The sequence below is a fragment of the Emiliania huxleyi genome, assembly GCF_000372725.1.
Source record: "Emiliania huxleyi CCMP1516 chromosome Unknown EMIHUscaffold_189, whole genome shotgun sequence".
NCBI lineage: Eukaryota > Haptophyta > Isochrysidales > Noelaerhabdaceae > Emiliania > Emiliania huxleyi.
Window position 1 is genome coordinate 50402 of NW_005200701.1, and position 24860 is coordinate 75261.

Genomic DNA, 24860 nt, shown 5'->3' on the forward strand with positions numbered 1-24860 from the left:
TCAGCGGACCCAGGCAGACGACAGAAGGCAACCCTATCCCCGACGATCACCGCCAGTCATGGTGCGACAAATTTCCTTCCGACACTTCTCGGACCAGCTCTACTGCTCGGGCGCGCAGCAGCAGTGGTGCGTCCTGCCTGGCGACGCCGCTCGCGGCGCGAGCGGGTCCCACCCAGGCGAGTGCCTATGGCACAAGCCAGACTCGACGGCGGTGCTCCACGAGGACATGCTTGCGTCAAGCAGGCCTCGCTGGACCCGCGACCGGTGGGACCCCGCCGCGGCGGGAGTGAACGTCGACCTGCGCCGCTTCGACCCTGCGGACGCCGCGGCGTGCCTCCGCGGCAAGCACGTTATGATCCTGGGCGAAAGCACGACCAGAGACCTGTACGGCGCGTTTGCCGACGTTGCGGGCCTGCGCGCCAACATTCGCGGCTGCATGAACTCGGGCGGACGCGCCAAGCCCATCTGCCACCGAACAGTCGCCTCCGCCGACAACGAGACGCGCGTCTCCTTCCAGTTCCTCTCGAGCAGCAACGCGAGCCGCGAGATGGAGGTGACGCGGTCTCTGGTCGGCTACGGCGCGCCGGCGGCAGTGTTTGCGTACTGCATGGCCTACGACTGGCTCAACACCGTGCCACCCTCCGACCAGCCAGAGGCGCGGGCGCCGCCATCCGACGCGATGGGGGCGGCGTGCCTGCAAAACATCGACGCGAACATCCTCTCGGCGGCGCCCGGTACGCCGCTCTTCCTCCTGGGCCCAACCTACCCGCCCGGCTGGGTGGAGCCATACGAGAACCGGACGCGGCCGGGTTCGAGAATGGGCCGCCTCTTCCAGGCCATCGAGCGGCCCTTCGGCATCTCGTGCGAACGCAAGCCGGACGGCGACTTCAAGGTCGTGTCGGCGCGCGGCGTGAGAGGGCCCATCGACAGGTATAACGTCGTCGGGCATCGCAAGCGCGACATGATCCACCCGTACGACAATGCGCACACGCCAACCGTGCAGATGATGCTCAACCATATGTGTTGACGGTGCATGGGGGCAGCCGCTGATGTGTGGAGTTGTTCAGGTGTGTGTGTGTGTGTGTGTGTGTGTGTGTGTGTGTGTGTGTGTGTGTGTGTGTGTGTGTGTGTGTGTGTGTGTGTGTGTGTGTGTGTGTGTGTGTGTGTGTGTGTGTGTGTGTGTGTGTTACCCACTCCCACAGCACAGAATTGTTAAAATTCACAACTCACGGAAACGGGGCGGCCGACTGCGACTCACGGCTCACGCTCACGATCTCAGCATTTCAGCATTAGCCATATTGACTTGGGCCCTCGGGGAGGCGCCACTGACACACGACAGCCACACACACGGCGACCCCAAGTCGGGAAAGGATAGCACTGCGAGGCCGGGACCAACGCACGCCCTCTGACTGCCACCCGGAACACCGTCATTGCGTCAGGGCCATCGCACAGTGACGATTGTTGCCATCGGCCACGCGCTCAACGTCCTCGCCCTCCTAAAATCGCCTGGCGGCTTGTCGTTGGTCAAGCGCAAAGTCAAAAGGCTGGTCTGGATGGGGGGCACCTACTGGGACCCGCACGTCGAGTGGAACTGGGGCGCGTGCGGTGGCCCATCGAACGAAAACGCCACCAAGTGCGGCGCGTACAGCAAGCTCTCGCAGCTCACCTCGGACGCTCTCAGCCGCTGGCCGGTGGAGGTGCCTACCGTGTTCGTGAGCTTCGACATCGGCTTCTGGGTGCGGGTCGGCGGCGTGCTCAAGACCGGAGCTCCCGTAAACAGCCCTTGCCGACAGGCCTTTGTCGACTTTTGCGGCGTCACTGGTGGTAGCGGCGGGATGCCAGACTGGTGCAACGCGCGCGGTCGCAACGCGTGGGATCTCATCGCTGTCTTGATCGCCGTCCGTGGCACAGGCCCACCCGGCTACCACCGGCTGATGCCCGGAGGCAACGCCTTTGACGCGGCCACTGGGCTGAACACGTGGAGAGACGAGCCGCACAAGGCGCAGTGGGGGCACTTCCAGCTATGGTCTCCAGAGGACTCGTACAACAAGACCGCCGACGAGATAGACAGGCTGCTGCTGCAGACGCCTGCCAACAAGTTCCCGCCCTCACCGCCGCAGCCCCCCTCTCCGCCGCCGCCACACAATCCTCCGCCGTCGCCACCACCGCCGCCACCGCCGCCACCCCCACCCAACTACCCGCCCCTTTTCACCTATGCGAGGAGGGGCGGAGGGGCGGAGGCCGCAGCTGCGGCTGAGTCCGCCAGCGCCACCCGCGGCATAAATGGCGTGCAACACAGCCGTTCAGTTGGCGCCGCCGCCCCCGCCCTCGTCGGGGCGGCCAGTGGAGTGGGCCTGGGCGTCTTGGCCATTCTCCTCATCCGCCGGTTCTGCACGATTTATCGCAAGGGCCACGCGGAGGAGGGGCAGGAGGAGCGATCGCCGCCGCAACGATTGAGCTCCAAGACGGGGGGCGAGAGATTTGTGCGCAAGATGAGCACGAGCACAAAGGCCCGTGCAGATTTGCGCGCACGCGAGAGTGGGGGGCTGCTCGCTCCCAACGTCCGGCGATCCGATGCCGATGAGGGTGTCGAAGTGTGTAGCTGAGCGTCGTACATCTCCCCACACATGCAGTGAGTCATGCACACAGTGGTCAGTGCACACATGCATGCCGCCGTCAAGTCGGCGCCAGTCTGCGGCGACCACAGCCTGTGCCACAGCGCTCACCGCAGGGAGATATATGCGAGCGCTTTTCACATTTTCAGAGTCGCAAGCGATTGCGCGAAATCCCACCCCGGTGGATTTTGGGGCGCGCTGCGCACCCCCTAATTGAGTCAGTCAGCAGCGGCGGCCCAGCGCGCAGCCGGCAGCGCAGCTCGCGCGAAACCCACAACTCAGCAGACACAAGTATACGCGCTCACTCACTCTATACACGAATCACGCGGCCCCGGCAACCAGATGGACACATTGTCTCGCAGATTTACACGCAATCGCCACGGCCACCCCAAGTGCAGAGAGAGAGACGGATCCCGGCTGTGTGCCCACACAGCTCACAGGTCGCCCCGCGGCGCCCAGAGCGGCACAGCCGGGCTGCGCAACTCTTCACCGCTCGACAGAGCGCTAGAGTTGCACAGCTCGCGCCCGTCCTCGCGCCCCCCTCCGCGCTCTGCCCGCCCCCCTCCAGCATGGTGCGCGGGAGGGAAGGGGGGGGGGGGGAGGGGGGCAGCCCGGCCACAGAAGTGGAGGGGGAGCGCCCCCCCAGCCATTCCCCGCGGGAGAGTTTCCCCCCCCCCCACCCCGGCCCCCCCCCCCCCCCCACGCGGCTAGCGCGGCTCCTCGCCACTGAAGAGCTCGCGGATGGCCATCAGGGTGAGGTCCTCGAGGCTGGAGATGCGCAGGTCGGCGTGCATCATCTCATAGGCCGGGTGCTTGCCCACGAGCGCCACCGCCTTCGCCAGCGCCTCCTTTGCGCTGCTCACGCCCTGCGGCGAGTCCTCAAACACGACGCACCGCGCGGGCGGCCGCCGCAGCTTGACGCAGGAAGCGAGGTATGCCTGCTCGGCCGTCTCGGCGCCATCCTCGGCGCAGATGGAGGCCTGGAAGAAGCGGGCCATGTCCGCCGCCTCCACCTTGTCCGACAGCGAGCGCTCGTCCAGCTCCGAGCAGAGGCAGCAGGGCACCTGGTACTCGTTGAGCAGCGTCAGCAGCCGCACGGCGCCCGGACGCGGCTCGAAGGCGTAGCTCGAGAAGCGGCGGCCAAGCGCCTCGCAAAACTCGTACGAGAGTGCCTGGGCGACGCCCCAGTCGTCGAGATATGGGGAGACAGGGGGAGATAGGGGGAGATATGGGAGAGTGCCTGGGCGACGCCCCAGTCGTCGAGCGCAGGCTGCCAGCGGAAGACCTGCGTCACGGCGATCTCTGTCAGTGATTCCTTACGAGTTCGGTGCCTGTGAGTGATTCATTCTTCAGTAGGGACGGCCTGCGTCACCGCAATCTCTGGGAAATCTGGGGAGATCTGGGAGATCTGGGGAGATCTGGGGAGATATGGGGAAGACCTGCGTCACCGCGATCTCTGGCCGCCGGCCGACAGTGCGGTCGCTGTCCTCTGCGTCGAAGGGGAGGCCATGCGCCTCGGCCACCTTCGGGGGCGGGTGAGGGGGCGGGTGAGGGGCGGGTGAGGGGGCGGGTGAGGGGGCGGGTGAGGGGGCGGGTGAGGGGGCGGGTGAGGGGCGGGTGAGGGGGCGGGTGAGGGGGCGGGTGAGGGGGCGGGTGAGGGGGCGGGTGAGGGGCGGGTGCGGAGCAGGGAGAGGGAGAGGGGGGGGGGGGGAGGGGGAAGGTGAGGGGGAGGGGGAGGGGGAGGGAGACGGTGACGGTGACGGTGAGAGTGAGGGGAAGGGTGGGGCGGGAGGGTGGAGCGCGGGGTGGAGGGTGAGGCGAGGCAGGCAAGGGAGGAGGGGCGGAGGGGAGGAAGGGAGAGGAGGCGGCGGCGGCGGTGGCGGTGAGGAGGGGAAGAGGTGGCGGTAGACGGAGAAGGAGAGGCGGCAGAAGCAGCGGCCGCCGCACACCTCCGCCCAGGCGGCGGCGTGCAGGCCGCGCAGGCCCGCAAAGACGGTGTCCCAGCGGAAGAGGGCGCCGTACGCCTCCATCGGGCTGACGACGAAGCGGAGCCGCTGCACGCTGTCCGGCTGCAGCAGCTCATTCAGGTCGGAGCCCCTCAGCTGCGCCGGCGGCAGCCGCGCGAGGGAGCCCCAGTCCGCATACTCGCCGGCAAGAGGAGAGGCGAGCGCTGAGCCGTACTCGCCCTCGCGCGGCGCGGGAGGGAGGTCGAACTCGGAGAGGTCGTCGCCGCCGCCGCCCGACGGCAGGAAGACGACGCGCGGTATTCCCAGCCGCGAGGGCGCCGCGAGCGAACCCACCGCATCCCCAGCGACTGGCTGCGCGCTCGCCGAGGCGGCGCCCGGAGGAGGGCCCTGCCTGCTGCGGTCGAGGCCGCGCGTCGCGAGCAACCCCGTCCCGGTGCCGGGGCTCAGCAGCAGCAGCATGCAGAGAGAGAGCCGCCACCAATGGTGAGGCCTGGCCAACCAGCAGCGGCGCGAGTTCTGCGCAATTGCCGGTGTTTCTTTGTCTAAATTCTTTGACAGGAAATAAGAGGGCTCCCGCGGCGATCAACACCGCAACTCCTTTTCTAAATTTCACCACTCTTCTTACGCGCGACGACGCTACAGCCTACCAAACCTCCACACACTTCTACTCACCCTCGGACACACTTGCACCGTCGTCCTGCGCGCCTGATGCGTCGCGCATCTGCTCGTCACCCTCTCCATGACGACGTTCGTCGAGGCGTGGAAGCGCGTCTCCAGGTCGATGGCCGCCTGCTCGGCCGCGGCGAGCTTGCCCTGGTCGACGCACATGCCGCACACCGCGTGCGCCGGGCAGCCGCACTGGCCGCGTTGTGGGCGCACGGTCTTGGCGACCGCCGGCGCTGCGCGCCGGTCGTGCTGCTCACGCTGCCGGCGGCGCTGGTCGCGCGCCTGCCGATCGCGCGTGTTCGCGGCGGCTGCATCTCCTGCTCGTTTCGCTCGCACCCGAGCGGCGGTCGCCAGGCGCTTCAGGTCGGCGGTGCTGCGCGCGCGGCCGTCGGCTCTGCACAGCCACATGTCCTCCTCCTCGGCAGGCTCGCACGGCTTGCCGTCGAACTGCGGCGGGAACCCGCGACGACGCTTCGCCCAGGCCGGGCACGATGGTGCCGCGACGAGCGGCGTCGAGGCGACGGCCATCGATGGGTCCAGAAGACTTGGAGACTTCTAAACCAAAAAATCAAAAAAGCGAGCACAAGTGCGTTACATGGGCATGGCCGGCGTTTCTGCACCGAACGATCTTACTTTCGGTCTATCGAAAGTGTTGATCGATAAGAAAGGACTGGACTAACCGCGAATGGCAGTTATCCGTTGTGCGGACGTCGTCGCGGCTCGCCTCTGCCGCGGCGGCTGCTGCGCGCACGCGGCGGCGCCGCTCTCTCGCGAGACGGCTGGCGACGCGGCTCGCCGCCGACGTACGCTGCGCTCGTCCGACGGTCCGCAGCGTGGCGTGCGCGGCGCTGCGTGCCGCTCTGCGAGCGCTTCTGCGCCTGCACTGCCTCTCTCTGTTGCTGCTGGTGGTGGTGATGGTGCTGCTGCTGGTGGAGATGCTGCTGCTGGCGCGGCGCGGCTCTGCGACTGGGCTCGACGAGCGCGTCGCGAGCATCTGACGCGGCGGGCGGCGTCGGGCAGGTGCGCTTCTCTCTCTGGTGGTGGTGGTGGTGCTGCTGCTGCTGGTGGTGGTGCAGATGCTGCTGCTGGTGCGGCGCGGCTCTCCGACGCGACTCGATGCGCGCGTCGTGGCAATCTGACGCGGCGGGCGGCGTCGCGGGCGGCAGCGGTGGGGGCTCGCGGGTGGAGGTGGAGGCTGGAGGCTGTGGTGGACCTTTGAGTTTATTTCATGGTGGACTACGAGGACTAGTGATGCTGCTCCTGATGCCCCCCCCCCCGCCCCCCTTCTCTCTCTCTCTCTCTCTCTCTCTCTCTCTCTCTCTCTCTGTCTCTCTCTCCCTCCCTCCCTCGCTCTCTCTCTCTCTCTCTCTCTCTCTCTCTCTCTCTCTCTCTCTCTCTCTCTCTCTCTCTCTGCTCTCTCTCTCTCTCGGCTCTCTCGGCTCTCTCTCTCTCTCTCTCTCTCTCTCTCTCTCTCTCTCTCTCTCTCTCTCTCTCTCTCTCTCTCTCTCTCTCTCTCTCTCGGCTCTCTCTCTCTCTCTCTCTCTCTCTCTCTCTCTCTCTCGGGTCTCTCTCTCTCTCTCTCCCTCTCCCTCTCTCTCTCTCTCTCTCTCTCTCTCCCCCCCCCCCCAAGCCGACTCAGGGTGTGTGGCAGCCCGCTGGCTGTGTGTCTTGTGAGCTTGTTTGTGTCTGTGTGTCGCTCGTGTGTGCCGTCATAGATCGTCATCATCTGTCCAGCGTCCACCCATACCGCGTTGGTGTCCAGTCCGAGCCTGGCTGTTCTTCACCTTTTTTACCTACCTACCTACCTAGAAAGGAGCCTTCGAAAAACGGCGGGCACATGGCGCGCGTAGCTATGATAGGGACCGCGGCCGCGGAGCCGGCGGCGGACGGGGCTGGCGCGCAAGCGCCGGCCACCGTCGTGCCGCCGGGAACGCGCCGCGGACCACCCTGGAATAGCAGCCATCGCGCGCACATGCAAGACTGCCTCATTGCCGCAAGGCTCGCAGGTGTGTCGCAGCTCAGGTATGAGGTCCCTGGCTACGGGACGGCGACCTTCGAGCTGAAGTCCGAGAAGGCCGCGGGTGACCGCGAGCCTGTGCAGGCGGCGGAGCGCTCGTTCATCGAGCGCACCGCGTCGCGGAAGGAGAAGCCGACGGAGGAGCAGAAGCAAGCTCGGGCCGCGGCTCGCAGGGCCAAAAAGGCCCGGCAGAAGGCGAACAGGGCGGAGAAGGCTGCGGCGGCGGCTGCGAGCGAGGCCGAGCGTGCGGACTACCCGCACGCGCAGCTACGCGAGAACGTCGAGTTCGTGATGGACGGCCTAGAGGCTGCGGCGCAGGCGGCGCGCAACCCCAGCGGGTCCAATATTCAGGTCGCCTACTCGCTGCCTCCCGAGGGGGGCAGCGGGTTCGGCGACCTGGTGTACGCCACGGTCCCTCTGGGCTCCGTGGCGACGAAGGTCGCCCGGGACTGGCTCGCCAACGAGCTCTACGAGCCGTCCCGGCGCGGCAAAATCGATGCGGCCTGCAGGGACCGAAAGGTCGCCGACCTGATCACGGCTGCCGGCGCCTCGGCGCCGGCCGACGCCGTGTTCGGCGGCAGGTTTGCGACGGGCGAGACGCCCCGCTCGACGACCTCCGCCTCCGAGGCGGACGAGGGCGACGGCGCCGGCGGCGATGGCGGGACCAGCTTCGACCTGTTCGGGCCGGACCCCACCCCCATGGAGGACCTTTGAGGCCCTCCCCAGTCTCACCCCACCTTACCTCTGCCCCCCCCTCCCCCCATCCCTCTGCCTCCCATAGGGCAGGATAGCACTAGCATATGCGCCTAGTGCGCACACTGGGCCCACATAGATGTGACCCGCCCACTCGAGTGCGGCGCCCAGATGCTAGTGCTTGAGAGGACACCACAAACGCGGCACGGCCCGTTTTGGATGTCTGCGGAGATTCTGTCTTAGCACACACAGTGAGTCATTCGGAGTCATTCGATGGCCAGAGTGCGATTGTGTGTGTGCGGGAGTTGGTTTGTCGGGAGGGAGGGGCAGGCTGCTCACCCACGTGCACCGGGCCAGTGCTTGCACTTTGAATGCCGTGGGGCTCCTGCCCGTGTCCGGGTGTGGAGATGCGAGGGTCGCCCCCCCTTGCCCCACCACTTTGTGTGTGTGGAGAAATTTACCTTACCTTACCTTACCTTCGAAAAGGGCATGGCTCCTGCCGCAACTTTCTCGCTAACACGCGCGCACCACCGGGACTGCGGTGGGCACGCGCTAACAACCGGGACTAACAAGCGGGACTTGTTTCTAGCAGGGGACGAAGCTCTGAGCCCAGCGACGCGTGTCGGAGGAGTCCGGTCCGCCCGCGCGCGGGTGCAGTAAAGTCAACGCAGTAAAGTCAGATTGACGGCGACGGATGCACCTCCAGCGGCTCGAGCCGTCCCTCTGCCGCTTCTCCGCTCTGCTGGCAGCTCGCGAGCCTCCACATGGCCTCTGGCTGGAACAGGCCGCCGTACCGGCCGCCAAACGGGTTGGAGCCGATCCAACGGTGGAGACCGTAGTAGGCGAGCGCCTGGGATCCGAGACACGGTGAAGAGGGGGGAGAGAGAACGGCGCTGTTTGTTTGGGCTGGCAGGAGCGGACGGCAGAAAAGTGCGAGGCGCCTCGAGCGGGTTGGCCGGAAACAGGTTCAGGAAGGGAATCGCGATCATGTAGCACACGAGTGCACTCTCGAGAGCGTTGCACGCGCGGACGATGCCGTCGCGCCGCTCACGCTCGAGGCCAATCCGGTACTCATCCGACATCTGGCAGCAGCCACGCCGCTTGATGTCCGCCTGGTGCTGCGGCAGGCGGGTCAGCTGCTGCACCAGCGTGTCGTAGTAGCCTCCGGCGCGGTTGTGGGAGAGGCGGCGGTACAGCGGCATGAAGACGGGCACCGGCAGCAGGAGAAAGAGGAGCGAGCCGGCGACCGGGACCAGCCGCACCAGGGAGAGGAAAAAGTAGAGGCCCGAGCCGACACAGGCCTGATAGTGGTGCAGCGCGCTCGACGAGGCGGCCACTGCCTCCAGTGGCCGGCTGAGGCTGCCACACCACGTCGGAGGCACTTTCGCGTCGCCCCAAGCGAGTAATGAGGCGCAGTGGCCGCAGCCGTCCTCCTCTGCTTGCGGCGCTGGCAGCAGCTTTGCTCGCTGGCCAGCTAGATACGCAGGCGATGGCGGCGGCACACTTGGACGGGCCATGTAGGTTCTCGAGGTGGCAAAGATCAGCCGCGCGCGCCAGCCAGAGAGCGTTCAAGAGGTTCCGCCGCTCCCCCCCACAAGGCGCGAGACACACGTTCACAGCACGTTCTAAGGGGCTTCTTTGAGCGGGCGGTGGTCAAAGAACCCATCGTGCAGGTTCTCGAGGTGGATATCCTTTGGCCGCGTTGGGCAGGTGTGAACAACACCTCGTGACCACGGCTCCGCAGGCGCCTATTGATGGGTCCAGGTGATAGCCCTGGGTGGGCAATCCATACGCCTAGTTGGACCTCAGATCGCCCGAAGGTAAGGTAAATTTCTCCACACACACAAAGTGGTGGGGCAAGGGGGGGCGACCCTCGCATCTCCACGCCCGGACACGGGCAGGAGCCCCACGGCATTCAAAGTGCAAGCACTGGCCCGGTGCACGTGGGTGAGCAGCCTGCCCCTCCCTCCCGACAAACCAACTCCCGCACACACACAATCGCAGGGCCGTGCCGCGTTTGTGGTGTCTTCTCAAGCACTAGCATCTGGGCGCCGCACTCGAGTGGGCGGGTCACATCTATGTGGGCCCAGTGTGCGCACTCGGCGCATATGCTAGTGCTATCCTGCCCTATGGGAGGCAGAGGGATGGGGGGAGGGGGGGGGGGGCAGAGGTAAGGTGGGGTGAGACTGGGGAGGACCTCAGAGAGAGTCGGCCGCGTTTTCTCTTGCGATCAATTTCAATATCAATATATATTGCAACAGTTAGAGGAGAGGCTGGGCCTGGGCTGGTCAGGACCGTCAGGTTGGACTCAACATATTGATGAAAGTCTGTGGCTCTAAATCCGTTTTCAAAACGGCGTACGGGTCCACATCGCTTAAATCGCGCATTATAAAATCGCTTTGAACGCTCGCAATTTTTCGACTTCACGTTCAGCCCACATCTAGGCGATGTTTGGGACAAATGTCGACATTTGGTGCTCATGGAGGTTAAAATCAGCGATCAATATGTCAATATATTGTCAATAGTTAGAGGGGATGCTGTCAATAATCAATATCAATAGTTACAGGGTGGGAATCAATATTTCCTTAGCCGCCCTTACAGAAATTTCTATCACACTTCGAGCGTCCAGCGAGCCAGTGTCGTACCTTTCTGCTGCTGCTTCTCGTCCTGGCGCATGAGTTCCTCCCGCGCAGCGACGAGTAGTCGCTCTTTCGACCCGTTGGACCTCTTGAGGAGGCTCTCCGAATGACGACACATTGCTTGCACCGGGCGCATTTGCTCGAAGTCTCCCAACCACCCCGCGCGTGCTGCACGACGGCACGGCTCCGCGAAGCCCGCCTCGTATGTCTGCCGAACACTACACGGGCGCCTCGCAAAGGGCCAGACGCTTCGCAGCACATGGACGGAGTCGAGCGTGTCGAGGTGCAGCAGCTCGTAATCGCGCAAAACAGCATGTTGGTATGCCAGGGAGCAGCCCCACGGCTTGCCCAAGCGCGAGCCGGCAGCCACGCGCGCGTCAAAGTGAGCGCTGAATCTGAGCTTAGGCGGGAACTTCACGTTGGCCTCGAGAACGATAACTCGAGGCTGCGTGCCCGCTGCAAGCGTTGCGGCAAGTAGGTCGCAGTCGAATGAGTCGATATCGATCTTGAGCACTGATAGCGGCACCCCGACGAGACCCGCGCGCTGCAACTGACTGCGGACGGACCCCGGCGTGGCGTACTCATTAAGCGCCACCACCTTGCTCGCCGGCAGTGCTCGCGCCGCCTTGTGCAGCCGGTTGGCATCAGGATCAACGAGCAGCGCGCGTGCATCGCCCGCGCCCAGCAGCAATTTGTTGACAGGGTCGAGGGTCGCAACATTCCGAGTTGAGGTCAGGTACTCGCCCGCTCCAAAGTTGGCGAGCCGGATGCCAGATCGGCAGCCTGCGTTTGCTTGGTTGCACACGTCTTTCACCAATCGTTCGATGGACAGGAGGTTTGTTGACTGCAAGAAGGTGTTGCGACGTGTGGGCTCCGGAGGTCGGACCCACAGCCCTGTGCTGTTGCAAGACGCTTGCAGCGCCTCACGTCGACTCATCTCGCCCACGCGTAGAAGTCGCCGAAGAAATGACGGAGCAAAAAACAAGCGGCCAGATTTGGGGCGCTCGGCGCTCGACTTCTGAAGTTCGGTGTCGGGAAAACAAAAGCCTAGTTCAAGTGCCTAAACACCCCGCCGACTTCACGCTACGCCCATACCCCACTTCGACTTTCGCCCTCCGTGCCTCTGACGACGACCGACGCCTCTCTCTTGACTACATTGACGTACGTGCGCCTGATCAAGCGCTCCGTCCGTGCTGAGCCGTGAATCGAGCCAGAGAGGTTGAACTTGCGCTGATGTGCACCCCCAACAAAAAACTTGAAGCGCCCCCCGTATCCCATCGTATCCCCCATGGGACGTTGTAGTCCGTTGTACAACGTGTTGTACTTGAGTACAGTACACAAGAGTTGAAGAAAACAACTAGCGCTAGCTGTAGTGAGCGTCGGGCTGGTGGTTCGACACCGAGTTGTGTATCGCGCGCCTTGCGGGGGGGGGGGGGGGGGGGCGCGGAAAAGGCAACCTCTTCGCGCCATCGCCATGGTGCTGCAAGCAGCGCCGGGCGACGACGACTTACCGCCTCCCGGTCCCCCTCGGCACACCTCCGCTGCTTAATGTTTGACGACTCGAACCCATCGGAGGGTGACTAGCCACGCCTCTGGCAGGCTTTCAATTAGTCGGCTGTATTCGCCTTGGTCGCAGGGCGGGGTTGGGTGGCAGCTTCTCCTAAACTCGCGCCAGGCCATTGGCAGGCCGTCCCCGCCGAGGAGGTGTACTACGTGAGTTACCCCGACCTCTGCGAATCGCACCGATCGCTCGTAGACCTCCCGCGCGTTCTTCGCAGCAAAACCGCCCCCAGGATTTTGGTCTTCGGTTTCGTCGCCAAGCATAGGTTTCATTTTCATAGTCGGCCGTCCTAGGACGTACGCCATTTCGGTGTATCTCCGCGCCCGAGACAAGTGTATCTCCGCGCAATGGGTAGCGCGCTCGCTCGCAGAGCGGCGCCTGCTAGCCGAGCGCGAATGCCTGGGTCGCTGAGCTCGCGCCGGTGGCCAACTGCGCCTCCGTGGCGACGCGCTCCGGCCACGAGCGACGTGCCAATCTTCACTTTGAGCTCGCTTGGCAGCCGCCGAGTGCGAGAGGAATTTAAACGGCCGAGCTGACCAGGCAGCCAGCCGACTTCCCGTACCGGCCGCACATGCTCCGCCTCGACGGCCGCCTCGCGCTCGCTCGAGGTCTGCTCCGCCCGAGCAGCGAGCTCTCAGGTGCGGGCTCTCGGGGCGCCGACCACTGGTAGGGAGGAAGGTCGAGCGCGACGCCGCGGAGCCAGGGCCGGGGCTGGGACCGTGAGCGGCGATCGCGCTCCGAGTCGCCCAGCGACGGCAAGGCAGGACGACGAGGCGCGACGGCCGTTGAGCGGAGGGCTGGCGAGCAAAAAGAGGCGCCTCCGTGCGCAAACTTCAGAGGGGCTCTTATGAGTTATGCTCTGCAACGAAACCAATTCGTATCGAGAGTTTTCACGATCAGTTCCGGTATACCCCCGAGACCAAAAACCTGGGGCCAGTTTTGCTGCGCCTCTCTTTCATTGGTCCACCGGCAGAGTTTGGGTTTCGGTTTCTTGTCTCTAGCCAGTCGCTCCCAGTCTGGGCTGTCGAGTACTGCTGCGCCCCACCAGCCCGACAGGTGTGGGTTGTAGATATAGCGGCTCCATTAACACGCCCGAGCGACCAAAGCCCCCCCACTCGCACTGTCCTTGGTACGCCCGCCCTCGCCTGTCGGTACGTGACTTCAGGCGTGTGGTCTTTCTGTGCGGCGTCCTCACCATCGTACGGTACCAGCCCTCTCAGAGTGCCATGCGCCTTGAGTGCGATGCGCCAGAGGAGGCGGGCATCGTCTCGGGGAGATTGAGAAAATCGCATGAGGAGTGGAAGAGCCGTCGCCCCATGCGGAGGTGCCCGTATGCTCGATTGACGTAGGACGCCACTATATTCACGCCTTTGTGTGACGATGGCGTGACCAGGCGGCCTGTTCACAGCTAGAGGTGTGAAGAGACGCTGTTCACAGCCGCTCCTCTTGATGGTGACGGTGTCTCGGTGTGGCCGTCGAGGTGCGTGAAGGAGGTCTCAAACCCGAGCAGCGCCTACTCTCGGGCACTCTCGGGTCCTCTCGGGCCCTCTCGGGTCCTCTCGAGGTCTCGCGCACACATGCTACTGTAGGATGCGGTCGTCGACTCCACTCGCCGCCTGGCTCGCGCCTCTATCAAAGCGAGTACTTCGGGAGCACCACAACGCGGCGCTGTGCCACGGCAGGAGAGGCTGCAACCGCCGGCCCCGCAACCGCCGCGGATGCGTCGCTGTGGGCCCGGGCCCACTCTCCGGCCCACGCCGTGTAACCGGCACCGGCGTCCGCATTGGCACCGGCGCTGGCGCCGCCGGCACTGGCGCCACCTGCGCTGGTCCCGGTTGGCACCACCACACCGACCAAAGCTGCACCGGGGGCAGCGAGGGCCGCGGCGGCGACGGCGGACTCGGGCGGCTCGGGCGGCTCGGCGGAAGGGAGGCCGACGGCGGGGGGCGTGCGGAGGCGCGCGATCCACCGCCCCGCCGCGAGTGCGGTCCGCAGCCGCAGCAGCGCCGCACGGTAGCGCAGGCGGCCGAGCGCCTTCTTTGCGCTCTCGCGCGCCCACCACACCGCCCAGCCGGCATCCTCGCAGGCCGCGCGGGCGGCGGTGCGGCCGTGGGCGAGGCAGAGGCGGAGGCTGTGGAGGAAGGGGAGGCCGCGGTAGGAAGACGAGCCGTGCCGAAGCGCAGTCTCAAGGGCGTCCCTCTCGGCCACGCCACCCGGGAGCTCGCGAGCCTCGCCGCCGCCGACTCCAAGGCGCGCATACGCTCGCTCTCGCGCGCAGTGCCACGGCGAGCCGCTCGGCCATCGGCGGACGCGCAGAGGAGTGGTGACCGACGGTCTCCACCGCGAGAGCTGTCGTGTCAGCCAATGAGACTGGCATCGAAATGCCTCGCGGCCTTTTTGGAGCAGCTCGATCCACGAGGTGGTCTCCTCGGCAATATAGAGGGAGACGCGAGTCCAAAAATGGCACCACTCAGCCCAACTCGCTCACATGCTCACCGCACCGCCCCCGCGCGGGCTGGCGTCAACAAGCTCCTGTGGTGCATCTACGCCGCTAAACGCCCGGCCGGCCGTACAGAGTGACTCCCCGATACCTCACTACCCCAGCGCCCACGCCTCGATCTTCTTGGGCAGCAGCTTGTTCGACAAGTCCTCTCCGTGGCCTAGGCACTGGCCCCACGCGAAGAGGGCTCCGTCGGCGGTGCGGGCCAGGCTGTGGTAGACTGCAGCCGACACAACGACGACGCGCTGCCCCGTGAAGGCCTCGACCTTCTTGGGCAGCAGCTGGCCCTGCCAGCCGCCGTGGCCCAGCTGGCCAAAACCTCCATAGCCCCAGCTCCAGACGGCGCCGTCGGCGGTGAGGGCGAAGCTGTGACTGCCTCCAGCCGACACAGCAACGACGCGGTGCCCCCCCAACGCCTCGACCTTCTTCGGCAGCAGCTTGTTTTGCGTGTCGCTGTGGCCCAACCGGCCTGCCCCTCCATAGCCCCAGCTCCAGACGCTGCCGTCGGCGGTGAGGGCGATGCTGTGGAATACTCCAGCCGACACAGCGACGACGCGCTGGTTAGCCAAGGCCTCAATCTTCTTGGGCAGCAGCTGGCGCTGCTGGTCGGCGTGGCCCAGGCGGCCTTGCCCTCCACTGCCCCAGCTCCAGATGCTGCCGTCGGCGGTGATGGCGAGGCTGTGACCATCTCCAGCCGAGACAGCGACGACGCGCTGGCCAGCAAAGGTCTCGAGCTTCTTGGGCAGCAGCTGGTCCTGCTTGTCGCCGTGGCCCAGCTGGCCAAAGCCTCCACCGCCCCAGCTCCACACGGCGCCGTCGGCGGTGGTGGCGAGGCTGTGGCTGCCTCCAACCGACGCGGCGACGACGCGCTGCCCAGCAAAAGCCTCGAGCTTCTTTGGCTGCCACTGGTCCTGCTGGTCGCCGTGGCCCAACCGGCCAGAGACTCCCCAGCCCCAGCTCCAGACGGAGCCGTCGGCGGTCAAGGCAAGGCTATGGTAGTGTCCAGCCGACACGCTCACGGCGCGCTCGCCGCCCAGCGGAGAAGGGAGGCGTGTCGGCTTGTTGAGCCGCGTCACGCCCTCGCCGTGGCCAAGGAGGCATGGGATGTGATCCGGCGCAGAGCCGCACGACGAGAGCCGCCCCTCGCCATCAATGAAGAGGCTGTGGTAGTAGCCTGCCGCAGCCCTCGCCGGCGGGTTGGACTCGTGCAGCAGCGCCGAATAGCACAGCCACCGCACGGCGCAGCTCTCGCCCTCTGGCTTCGCCGGCAGCTCGAAGCCGCGCTCTTGCGCCCACAAGCGGATGCCCTGCTCCGCAAGCGAGTGGAAGAGGAGCGAGACGGCCGCGGCGCGAGCGATGTCGAGGGGGCTGTCGCAGCGAGAGAGGGCGCGCTCGAGGAGCTCCCTGGGGAGGTCGAGGAGCCGGGCGGGCGGCGGCGCGTCTGGCGAGGGCGCGGCGGTGGCGGAGGCGGCGAGGCGGCGCGAGCGGCGGCGCGGCGGGGTGGACATCGCGAGAAAAGAATTTATAACGGAGGCGGTCGCACGACACGATTCACGCGACAGGCGAGGCGCGGGCGACGCCTTCCTCAGAAGCCGTCGCCCGCACCACAGGAGCAGTCACACCACTCCCACTCCGGCGCCCACCCACGAATCGCGAGAAAAGAATTTCACAACAAAGAGAATTTAAACAAAACAACTCTCTCTCACAGCGAGAAAAGTATTTTAACCTGCCTCTGTCACAGCAGACAGGCTCGACACAGGTGCGAACTGGTGCGTGCTAGTACTATCGCGAGAAAAGAAATTTAAAGCGCGTTCTCGCAGAGAAAAGAATTTCACAAGAGAAAAGAATTTCAGCTGAAACCCTGTTTACTTTAAGGCCCTTTCCCTGCGAACGCGCACCCCCCGGGGCTACAGGTCCCGGCTTTGGTTTCACAACACGTTTGGTCCTCGCTATGGTACGGCTCACCAGATGCGACAGGAGGGCTAAAATCCGGAATATAGACTGCCAAGAGGGTGCTCTAGGCCGCGAAGACACCACACACGGTCTCCCTACTCATGCGCGGCTAGCAGGAGGGTGCCAAAAATGAGTCGCGTTGTGAAACCGCAGCTGGCCCCGCCGACGGGTAGCACAGGTCATGAGTGAGGCCACGCCAGCTGCCTCGGGTGCTCCGTGTGGTCGGCCTGGACCTTGCCGCAAGCCTCGAGCAGCGGAGAAGCACTGTCCTTGAAGTCCAGACATGCTTCGCCGCCGTGGCGCAGCGCCGCAGTGCGAGCGAGCACTGCAGTGCAGTGATCGCTTGGACTGCGGCACCCATCGACTCCCTGCGCTCCGGGCACACATTGGCAAATGTGCCGGCGGCCTTGTGGACGGCTCGGGCACGATCTGCACGACGGCGCGGCGTCGCGAGGCGGCCGTGTTGTGAAAACGAAGCTGTTGCGAAACCGAAGCCAGGACCTGTAGGGCGCTCTCTTGCCCGCAACCCGATCCCGATCATCCGGCCCGCTGGGTGCGCTTCCTCTGGGGGGAGGCGGGGGCCCTGGAGGGTATCCATGCGGGGGGGAGATGGGGTCCCATGGCCCGCCGCAGGCGCCGATTTTTTCGGGACTTTTTTTCTTTTTTGCGCGATTTTTACTTGTTTCATGGGAATTCGCTGTACTTGCGGCCATGCTATCACGCCTTGCGACAGCCTGTCGGCGCTGCTGACCGTGCCATGCTGCACAATTGACCACCTGCATAGCTCGCGGCCTTAGTATCAAGCATTCAGTGACGACCTGATCGTACGGTCAGTAGGAAGGTGTCCTTCTATCGTGTGCACGCTTCTGACGCAATGCGCGTCACAAACTGCCTCGGCGACTGGCTGCTGGCACTCTCGAGGCTATGCCTACACAGCCTCGCGCGCATGGGCAGTCAAGAGGGACCATGCACTTTCTCAGGACAGCGCCAGTGCCTCTCTCTTGGACCGGCAAACGTGGTGGTCTCGTGTCACCAATGTGGGACCAGTGCGGCATCGCGCCATCGACAGCTCTGAACTGCGCCTCACCACTGACCGGGAAGGCCGCCAAGTGGGCCAGCACCGGTCACACATTGTGGCAGCAGTCAGCAGTTGTCTGATAGCTAGAGCAGCAGCGTCAGGGTCGCAGGGTCGGATCGTGTCAAGCCTCTCGCCCGGCCGGCCACGTGCAGACGTCGGCCTGTCTGCTGTCTGGAGTGATCTGTCGGCGGTCAGTACGACCGATCAGGTCGGAGTTTTCTGATGGTTGGAGGGTCTATCTGTATGTACTCCTCGAGATCTCTCCAAATCTGCCCTCTGATTAACCTAGCTTAATCGGGAAGTCGGTGCTAGTAGAGACTAGTAGAGCCGGGGCCCCGTTTCCGCACTGCGGCGCGGCGCGGGGGGCCCCGCCTCCCCCCAGAGTGCGCTTCTTAGCTCCCCGGCCTTGGATGTGAGGCTAATGACCGCAGTCAAAGTGCTCCAAGTGCTCCAAGAAAGTCGCGAATCAGACGCACTTACCTTCGGGGGCAATCCCCCTAGTGGGCTTGGAAATAAAAGAAACACGCAGAATTTCGGCGTATGGTTTGTGGCACCAAGTGAATCAGCCCTCGGCACACGATGTCGAAATCAGCTGACGCGCACGCCACCGGCGTACATACATTTCGCGAACTGGGGCACGGCGGGCGCGGGAGGTCTACGTGCGCGCGTGCGTGCCTGAGCCCCTGTGCGCTGTGGCCGCGGTGCGCGGATCTCGCGATTGTGGATGTGTTTCGTGCAAAACCCACCCTTCGTCAAGATCCTCGCCGCGCACTCGACACATTCGTCTCAGACCCTGCAGTTGGCCCTGCTGCTGCTCGTCTCCAGTCCTGCAGATGCGGCGAGAAGCGGCGCGCGACGTCGGCCAACACGGCGCAGAGTAGGGAGGACGCGTGGCGCGCGTCGTCTGCGCTGCGCGCCTCGGCCAGCTCGTACAGGAACCACGGCCGGTAGAGCTCGAGCACGCGCATCATCTGCGCGTGGCGGCCCTCCGCCTCGGCGACGAGGGCTGGCAGCTCGCGCCACTGCGCCTCGGGGAGACGGAGGAAGGAGGCCGCCGGTGTCGCGCCGATGAGCCCGCCTACCCTCGGGCCGCCTCGCCTCATCTCGGGGGAGCTGAAGGGCGCCGCTGTCGACGCGCCGAGCAGCCCGCCGGAGCGAGAGAGCAGCCTTAGCCCGCCACCCGCGCCGCTGAGATTGGACACCGGGGCCAGACCGACGTCACGCCGCCTCGACGCGCCCGTCCCCGCCGCCGACGCGCCCGTCCCCGCCGCCGCTGCGCCCGTCCTCGTCCCCGCCGCTCCCGAGCCCGCCACCGCCGCCTCCGCCTCCGCCTCCGCCTCCGCCTCCGCCTCCTCCGCCTCCGCCTCCGCCTCCGCCTCCGCCTCTGAATCCGCCTCCTCCGCCCCGCCCCGTGTGCGTGGCTCTGCCTTCGCCTCCTCCGACTGTCCCACGAAAGGGAGGGCGAGCCTAGAAGACGTCCAAAGAAGGTGCGACGGGAAGGCTCGCCTCCTCCGACTGCCCCACGGATAGGGAGGGAGAGCCCGTCGGCGAGCAGGATCGGGATGCACTTAGCGGCGACCGCCTCGAAGAGACGCCGCGTCGACGGCGTCCGCCCCGCCGGCACGACGCAGAAGCGGCACGTCCTCAGCCGCTGCCGTGCTGCGCACGCCGCCGCGCGGCGGCGTCTGTCGTGTGCCGGTGCGCTCGAGCGGCCGGTGGGGCGGAGGTGCGCTCCGGGGACGCGGCGGAGGGGGGAGGAGGGGGCGAGGAGCGCCTCGCGCAGCCGCGTGCTCGGCGTCGCCTCGAGGCAGACGGAGCGGCGCTTGCTGCCCGCCGTGACGGCGTCGTCCTGCGGCAGCCACGGCACAAAGTGCGGCACGCGCACCTCCTTCCTCTGCCACCGGCCGGCGGCCAGCCCTGCGAACGGCTGGCTCTGCGCCCCTCGGTCGGGGTCTGCACGCAAGTGGATCGCCTGGAGGCGGATGGCGTCGGCGAGCAAGGGAAGCGCCTCGCCAAAGAGTAGCTCCATCGGGCGGCCAGACGAGAGGAGGAACATGTGGTCCCGCCCTCCCGACCGCCTGTAGTACGGCGACGCCTCGAGCTGCCGCCGCAGAGTGGCGATGAGCGCTGCGCGGGCGGACTGGTTCTTCTGGCCGAGGGCGAGCCGCGAGTAGAAAGGGACGAAGAAGAAGTCCGCCGACTCTGGTGACGCGGTGGCAAAGGGCGACGCGAGCAGAGCGCGGTGGAAGGCGAACTCGGAGAGGAACTGCGAGCGAGGGTGCCAGATGTCCAGGAACGAAGCCGAAGAGCGGCTGCCGAGGAGCTGCCGGTGGAGCGTGTCGAGCCAGCGGTAGACGTACACGAGCGGGCGGCTGCCGCGAGCCGCGAGCCGCTCGCCACACACACCGCTCCAGCTCCTGCCACCTGCAGCGACGCTCAGAGACGGCTCACCGAACAGCTGCGAGACGGGCCACCGCACCGCTGATCCGCACCGCTGGTGCTCGGGCCGCCATGCGCCGCCGGCCCCGCGCGCGTCGGCGCCGCGCGGGGAAGCGACCTCGACCCGAGCGCCTGACAGCGGCGCGAGACCTCGCCGAGGTGAGGCAAGAGCCATGGCGGCCGTCTCAGCCATCAGGCAAGACGCACCGCTGCAAGGCCTGGGCAGCGGCCATGCGTCCGGTTGCCGAGGCGGCCTGCCGCCTGCACGATCGCCGCCGTCTCGTTGGGCGCGCACCAGCGGGAGAGCGCGTCCGCCTCGGCATCGCCCAGCGCGGCGGACGACGCGTTGGCCTGTCCGCCGCCACACGGCCGCCACCTCCCGTCGCCGCTCGCTCTGCCGACGAGGGCGGGCTCTGCGAAGCGCTGCTGCGCGTCGAAGAGGAAGGCGCCCTTCTGCGCCTCGGTCTCGTCCTGGGAGGGCCGGCCGACGACCGAGGCCAACACAAGTGCGCCGCCGATGAGCGCAAGCGGACGGAGAAGCGGCGTGAGGCCGTCGACAAACGTGGTGAGCCGCTCCTCCTCAGAGCTGCGCGGATTGGGCATGGTGGAGCACCACCCTCGTTAGTCTGCAGAGGGCAGTGCACTGCACGCAGCCGACCGCTGTGAACCTCGAGGGGGCTCGGTCTCGCGGAGCGCACAGTTTGAGCGACTGTGTGCTGCAGCCCCCCGACGATCACGCCTCTTCCCACAGGAGCAGCTGTGAAGTGGCTAACAGCGGACGAGTTCGACTTGCACAGGCGGAAGAAAGCGCGGCCGGAAATATTCGCTCCCATACCGCGTTGGTGCCCAGTCCGAGCCTGGCTGTTCTTCACCTTCCTACATACATACATACCAACCCTTTTCAACTCAACATCGACGCCCGCCAACCGCACGGCCGACATTGCGTCATGCGGCCAGATTGTGCGAAGCGACAGCGGGCCGCCCATCAGCCTCGCGACATGCTCGGCCACATCACTTGAGTAGATGATTCCCATGCCGCTCGGATACGGTATGAATGTAAAGGGCCCCTCCTGCGTCTTGGGGAACAAAACTTGGGCGGCATGCACAGTCAACCATCGCCACGATCGCCCGCGCGCAACCGCTGCACGTCCCTGTTGCCACAGTTGCGCACGGCCCTTCCCCAGTAGACGCATCAATCCACAATCGCGATCCGCGCACCGCGGCCACAGCGCACAGGGGCTCTCACGCGCGCACGTCGACCTCCCGCGCCCGTGCCCTAGTTCGAATGTATGTATATGTGACGCGCGCGGTCATGGCAAAAGAACTCACACACAAGGCAACTCACAAGGGAGCTGGACCTGAAGACGGCTCACACGTCAGAAAGGGCCCGCCCTCGGCCTTGCTCTACATGGTAACGGATAAGAAGAGAAAAACCCCCGGACCGGGACGCCGGCGGTCCGAGTCGGGACACGCTGTGGTTCAGACGTCCCCCCCCTCGACGCAGTCGAGTGACTGACATGAATAGGGAGGAGAAAGTGTCCCCCACATATCACCACAGACGCAGCACAGGGGCTCCAATCCTGTCCGCCGGGGCCTCGGCTAGATCTCCAGTGGGGAGTGCGAGGGCTGGATCGACTGCAGCGAGAGTGTGGGTTGTGGACCGTCGGGATAGCGTGTGGCGTAGATGTTCTCCTGGAAGTAGAGAGGCTGATGTCTCTCGCCCTGCAGGAAGGAGAAACTCGGACGGCAGAGTGAAAACTCCTCCCTGCGGCATGTGCGCAGAACGGGTTGCGCAATGTGCGGCATCGTGTTGAGGGCTCGGGAGGGCAACGACGGCAGCGTTGCCGAGCTTGTACAGGGGCCTCAATCCTGTCCCCGATGGGGTGCGCCTCTCGCCGCGCGCGTAGCAGTCGGCGCGCGGGTAGCCTCAGAGATGCGCAGAGCGAGATGCGGTTATCAGCAAACCAAGCCCTGGGCTTGGATGGGCGCGGCGAAGCCGCGGCGCAGTGGATAGCGTGAAGAACTCGAGATTGCTGGGATCTTGAGCCGCCGCTGCCACGTGCAAGCCCCGCAGAGGTGCGGGCGAGAGGGCGGCCCGAGCCCGAAAGGGCCCGCCCTCGGCCTTGCTCTACATGGTAACGGATAAGAAGAGAAAAACCCCCGGACCGGGACGCCGGCGGTCGAGTCGGGACACGCTGTGGTTCAGACGTGGCGGGCATCAGGACGGACGGGCTCGGCGAGGCCAAGCGCCTGGTCCCTGGAGGGCGGCCTGGTTCTCGGCGATGTTGCGCGCGCGCTTGGCCTCGTACTTGGAGAGCTGCGGCGGCTCCCGCTCAGTGCGCTTGCGGGACTGGAAGTGCGAGGTGAGAGACATGCGCGGAGTTGTTTCGCGCGAACAGTTTCGCGGAGTTGTTTTTCGTGCGACGTTTTTTCTGTTTTTTTGCCGCAATAAAGAAAGAAACGAAGTGAACTAGGATGAGGATGAGGACATGGCATATCGCTCTCGGGCCCACAGACATCCCGCACACCCGCCGCCACCCGCGCGCGCCCCACCCCGGCCGGGAGAAAGGGGAGTGACAGTTTGGGATGGACAGCCCGAGTATGTTGAGTCCTCGCTCAACAACGGAAGAAACCGCGGGGTATTTTTCTTTTCCACGATGGGGCCCGCCTTCACCGCCGCCGAGCGACGCCGCGCCGCCGCCCGGCTCAGAGAATTTGGACGTGGGCGGCTGGCAGGTCGTCGTCGCCGACGGGCACGCGGTGCTGCCCGAAGGCATGACGCATCTGCCGGACGGGTGTTCATCAACCGCACCTCTCTCGTCTCGGTCACATGCCCGCGCAGCCTCGTCTCCATCGGCAGCTTCGCCTTCGCCGACTGCTCCTCGCTCGTCTCCATCGACCTACCCGCCGGCCTCACCTCCATCGGCAGCTGCGCCTTCCGCAACTGCTCCTCCCTTGCCTCCGTCACCCTCCCCGCCGGCCTCACCTCCATCGGCAACCACGCCTTCCTCGGCTGCTCCGCCCTCGCCTCCGTCACCTTCCCTGCCGGCCTCACCTCCATCGGCGACGGCGCCTTCGACCGCTGCTCCGCCCTGTCCCGCGTCACTTTCCCCGCTGGCCTCACCTCCATCGGCAGCGGCGCCTTCGCCCGCTGCTCCTCCCTCTCCTCCGTCACCTTTCCCGCCGGCCTCACCTCCATCGGCAACCACGCCTTCCTCGGCTGCTCCGCCCTCGCCTCCGTCACCTTCCCTGCCGGCCTCACCTCCATCGGCAGCAGCGCCTTCTATGGCTGCTCCGCCCTCACCCGCGTCACCTTCCCCGCCGGCCTCGTCTCCATCCGCAGCTACGCCTTCGCCCGCTGCTCCTCCCTCTCCTCCGTCACCTTCCCCGCCGGCCTCACCTCCATCGGCAGCGGCGCCTTCGCCCGCTGCTCCTCCCTCGCCTCCGTCACCTTCCCTGCCGGCCTCACCTCCATCGGCGACGGCGCCTTCGACCGCTGCTCCGCCCTGTCCCGCGTCACTTTCCCCGCTGGCCTCACCTCCATCGGCAGCGGCGCCTTCGCCCGCTGCTCCTCCCTGACCCGCGTCACCGTGCCAGACACTGCCACCATCCCCACCTTCTTCCCTCCCGCCACCACCGTTCTCCGCCTCCCTCCCAAGAGGATGCGCGACCTGCAGCGCTGGTACGAGGCGGTGGACGGGGCTCTGGCCTACAAGCGCTGCCGCCCCCTCCTCTACAGCTGGCTAGAGCGGGCCCAGACCAGGCTCGGCTCTTACGGCCCGGACGGCGCGGCGCGCCAGCGCGACCTCGAGGAGTTCGAGGGCGATTTTGGGCTGCTTGTAGAGTGACAGGCGTGATTGAAATGTGACAAGCGTGATTGAAATCGCTGTGACTTACAGCTGAGTGGTGCGATAGTGCACGCTCCGAGGCGCGAGGGGTGGCTGGGACCGACCGGGTTTCTTTACTAGAGCACTTGGGCTAGTGCCATTTCACTCTGACACTGAGTGACACGCTAATCTTGAAAACGTCTCTCCACAACGGAGCTCCGTGTTGCTTCCAGCGCCCTCCCCCGCGCTCCCTGCGGCCATGGCCGATACTACTAGTATGAGAGGTCATCTGGCTACCGCGAGAGCGACCCAACTCGTCGACATCGTCCGATGATGGTGCCGCAAAGTCAGCCTTCGGAGGCTATCGTCGCGTCGAGCCGGCAGTAGCCGTGACATGTGGTTCCACCACCCCTCGCAGGCTTTGCCTCTGACCGCCACCATTCCCAGGCTGCCTAATGGGATGGAAAGGAAGGCTCGGCGAGCGTATAGAAGCGTTCTCGACCTCGTCGTGGCAACCTGCACGGCAGCGCTGGCGGGCGCGATGAGCGTCGTGCCACCTGACCGGAGACGGGTCGCAGGCGTCGTACCGAGCGCGTCGAGACCGTGTCCTGTTGTGATCTGCACGGGTGAGTCACGTCGGCGTCAAAGGAGCGACGTGCGACCTGTCAGAGCTTGATCTCCGATCTCAGCGGCGTCGAGTCGTCTCCGGCGGCGACAATTTTGTCCCTCCCCAGGACGCGCAGAGGCAGCTGCGATCGGAGATCAAGCTCTGACAGGTCGCACGTCGCTCCTTTGACGCCGACGTGACTCACGCGTGCAGATCACAGCAGGGCACGGTCTCGACGCGCTCGGGACGACGCCTGCGACCGGTCGGGGGTCAGGTGGCACGACGCTCATCGCGCCCG

The 24860-nt window shown here is 65.7% G+C and overlaps 9 protein-coding genes across 9 annotated transcripts; 3 read left to right on the forward strand and 6 right to left on the reverse strand.

The window, feature by feature from the left end:
* Positions 1–58: 58 nt before the first annotated feature.
* EMIHUDRAFT_233158 (hypothetical protein) lies at positions 59–2606 on the forward strand (the record flags this gene model as incomplete). The annotated part of the gene is made up of 3 exons (XM_005782570.1): positions 59–997; positions 1440–2026; positions 2225–2606. 3 exons carry the CDS (start codon positions 59–61, stop codon positions 2604–2606), a joined length of 1908 nt encoding a protein of 635 aa, XP_005782627.1.
* Positions 2607–3322: 716 nt separating this feature from the next.
* Positions 3323–5041, reverse strand: EMIHUDRAFT_456642 (hypothetical protein; the record flags this gene model as incomplete). Its single annotated transcript, XM_005782571.1, has 4 exons — positions 3323–3787; positions 3865–3900; positions 4055–4102; positions 4565–5041. The coding sequence occupies 4 exons, from the start codon at positions 5039–5041 to the stop codon at positions 3323–3325; spliced, it is 1026 nt and encodes a 341-aa protein (XP_005782628.1).
* A 184-nt stretch (positions 5042–5225) lies between these two features.
* On the reverse strand, positions 5226–5776 carry EMIHUDRAFT_233160 (hypothetical protein; the record flags this gene model as incomplete). The annotated part of the gene is made up of 2 exons (XM_005782572.1): positions 5226–5234; positions 5315–5776. The coding sequence occupies 2 exons, from the start codon at positions 5774–5776 to the stop codon at positions 5226–5228; spliced, it is 471 nt and encodes a 156-aa protein (XP_005782629.1).
* A 1309-nt stretch (positions 5777–7085) lies between these two features.
* EMIHUDRAFT_233161 (hypothetical protein) lies at positions 7086–7979 on the forward strand (the record flags this gene model as incomplete). Its single annotated transcript, XM_005782573.1, has 1 exon — positions 7086–7979. One exon carries the CDS (start codon positions 7086–7088, stop codon positions 7977–7979), a length of 894 nt encoding a protein of 297 aa, XP_005782630.1.
* A 2589-nt stretch (positions 7980–10568) lies between these two features.
* EMIHUDRAFT_113424 (hypothetical protein) lies at positions 10569–11534 on the reverse strand (the record flags this gene model as incomplete). Its single annotated transcript, XM_005782574.1, has 1 exon — positions 10569–11534. One exon carries the CDS (start codon positions 11532–11534, stop codon positions 10569–10571), a length of 966 nt encoding a protein of 321 aa, XP_005782631.1.
* Positions 11535–13790: 2256 nt separating this feature from the next.
* On the reverse strand, positions 13791–14701 carry EMIHUDRAFT_233165 (hypothetical protein; the record flags this gene model as incomplete). Its single annotated transcript, XM_005782575.1, has 2 exons — positions 13791–14585; positions 14660–14701. The coding sequence occupies 2 exons, from the start codon at positions 14699–14701 to the stop codon at positions 13791–13793; spliced, it is 837 nt and encodes a 278-aa protein (XP_005782632.1).
* Positions 14702–18345: 3644 nt separating this feature from the next.
* Positions 18346–19275, reverse strand: EMIHUDRAFT_442579 (hypothetical protein; the record flags this gene model as incomplete). The annotated part of the gene is made up of 3 exons (XM_005782576.1): positions 18346–18767; positions 18840–19156; positions 19231–19275. Coding segments are annotated over 2 exons (344 nt in total), but the record flags the coding sequence as incomplete, so codon positions are not given.
* A 639-nt stretch (positions 19276–19914) lies between these two features.
* On the reverse strand, positions 19915–20850 carry EMIHUDRAFT_442580 (hypothetical protein; the record flags this gene model as incomplete). Its single annotated transcript, XM_005782577.1, has 3 exons — positions 20336–20850; positions 20182–20260; positions 19915–20113 (listed from the first exon to the last, which is right to left on the reverse strand). Coding segments are annotated over exons 1-3 (672 nt in total), but the record flags the coding sequence as incomplete, so codon positions are not given.
* A 1935-nt stretch (positions 20851–22785) lies between these two features.
* EMIHUDRAFT_113426 (hypothetical protein) lies at positions 22786–23976 on the forward strand (the record flags this gene model as incomplete). Its single annotated transcript, XM_005782578.1, has 1 exon — positions 22786–23976. One exon carries the CDS (start codon positions 22786–22788, stop codon positions 23974–23976), a length of 1191 nt encoding a protein of 396 aa, XP_005782635.1.
* Positions 23977–24860: the final 884 nt, after the last annotated feature.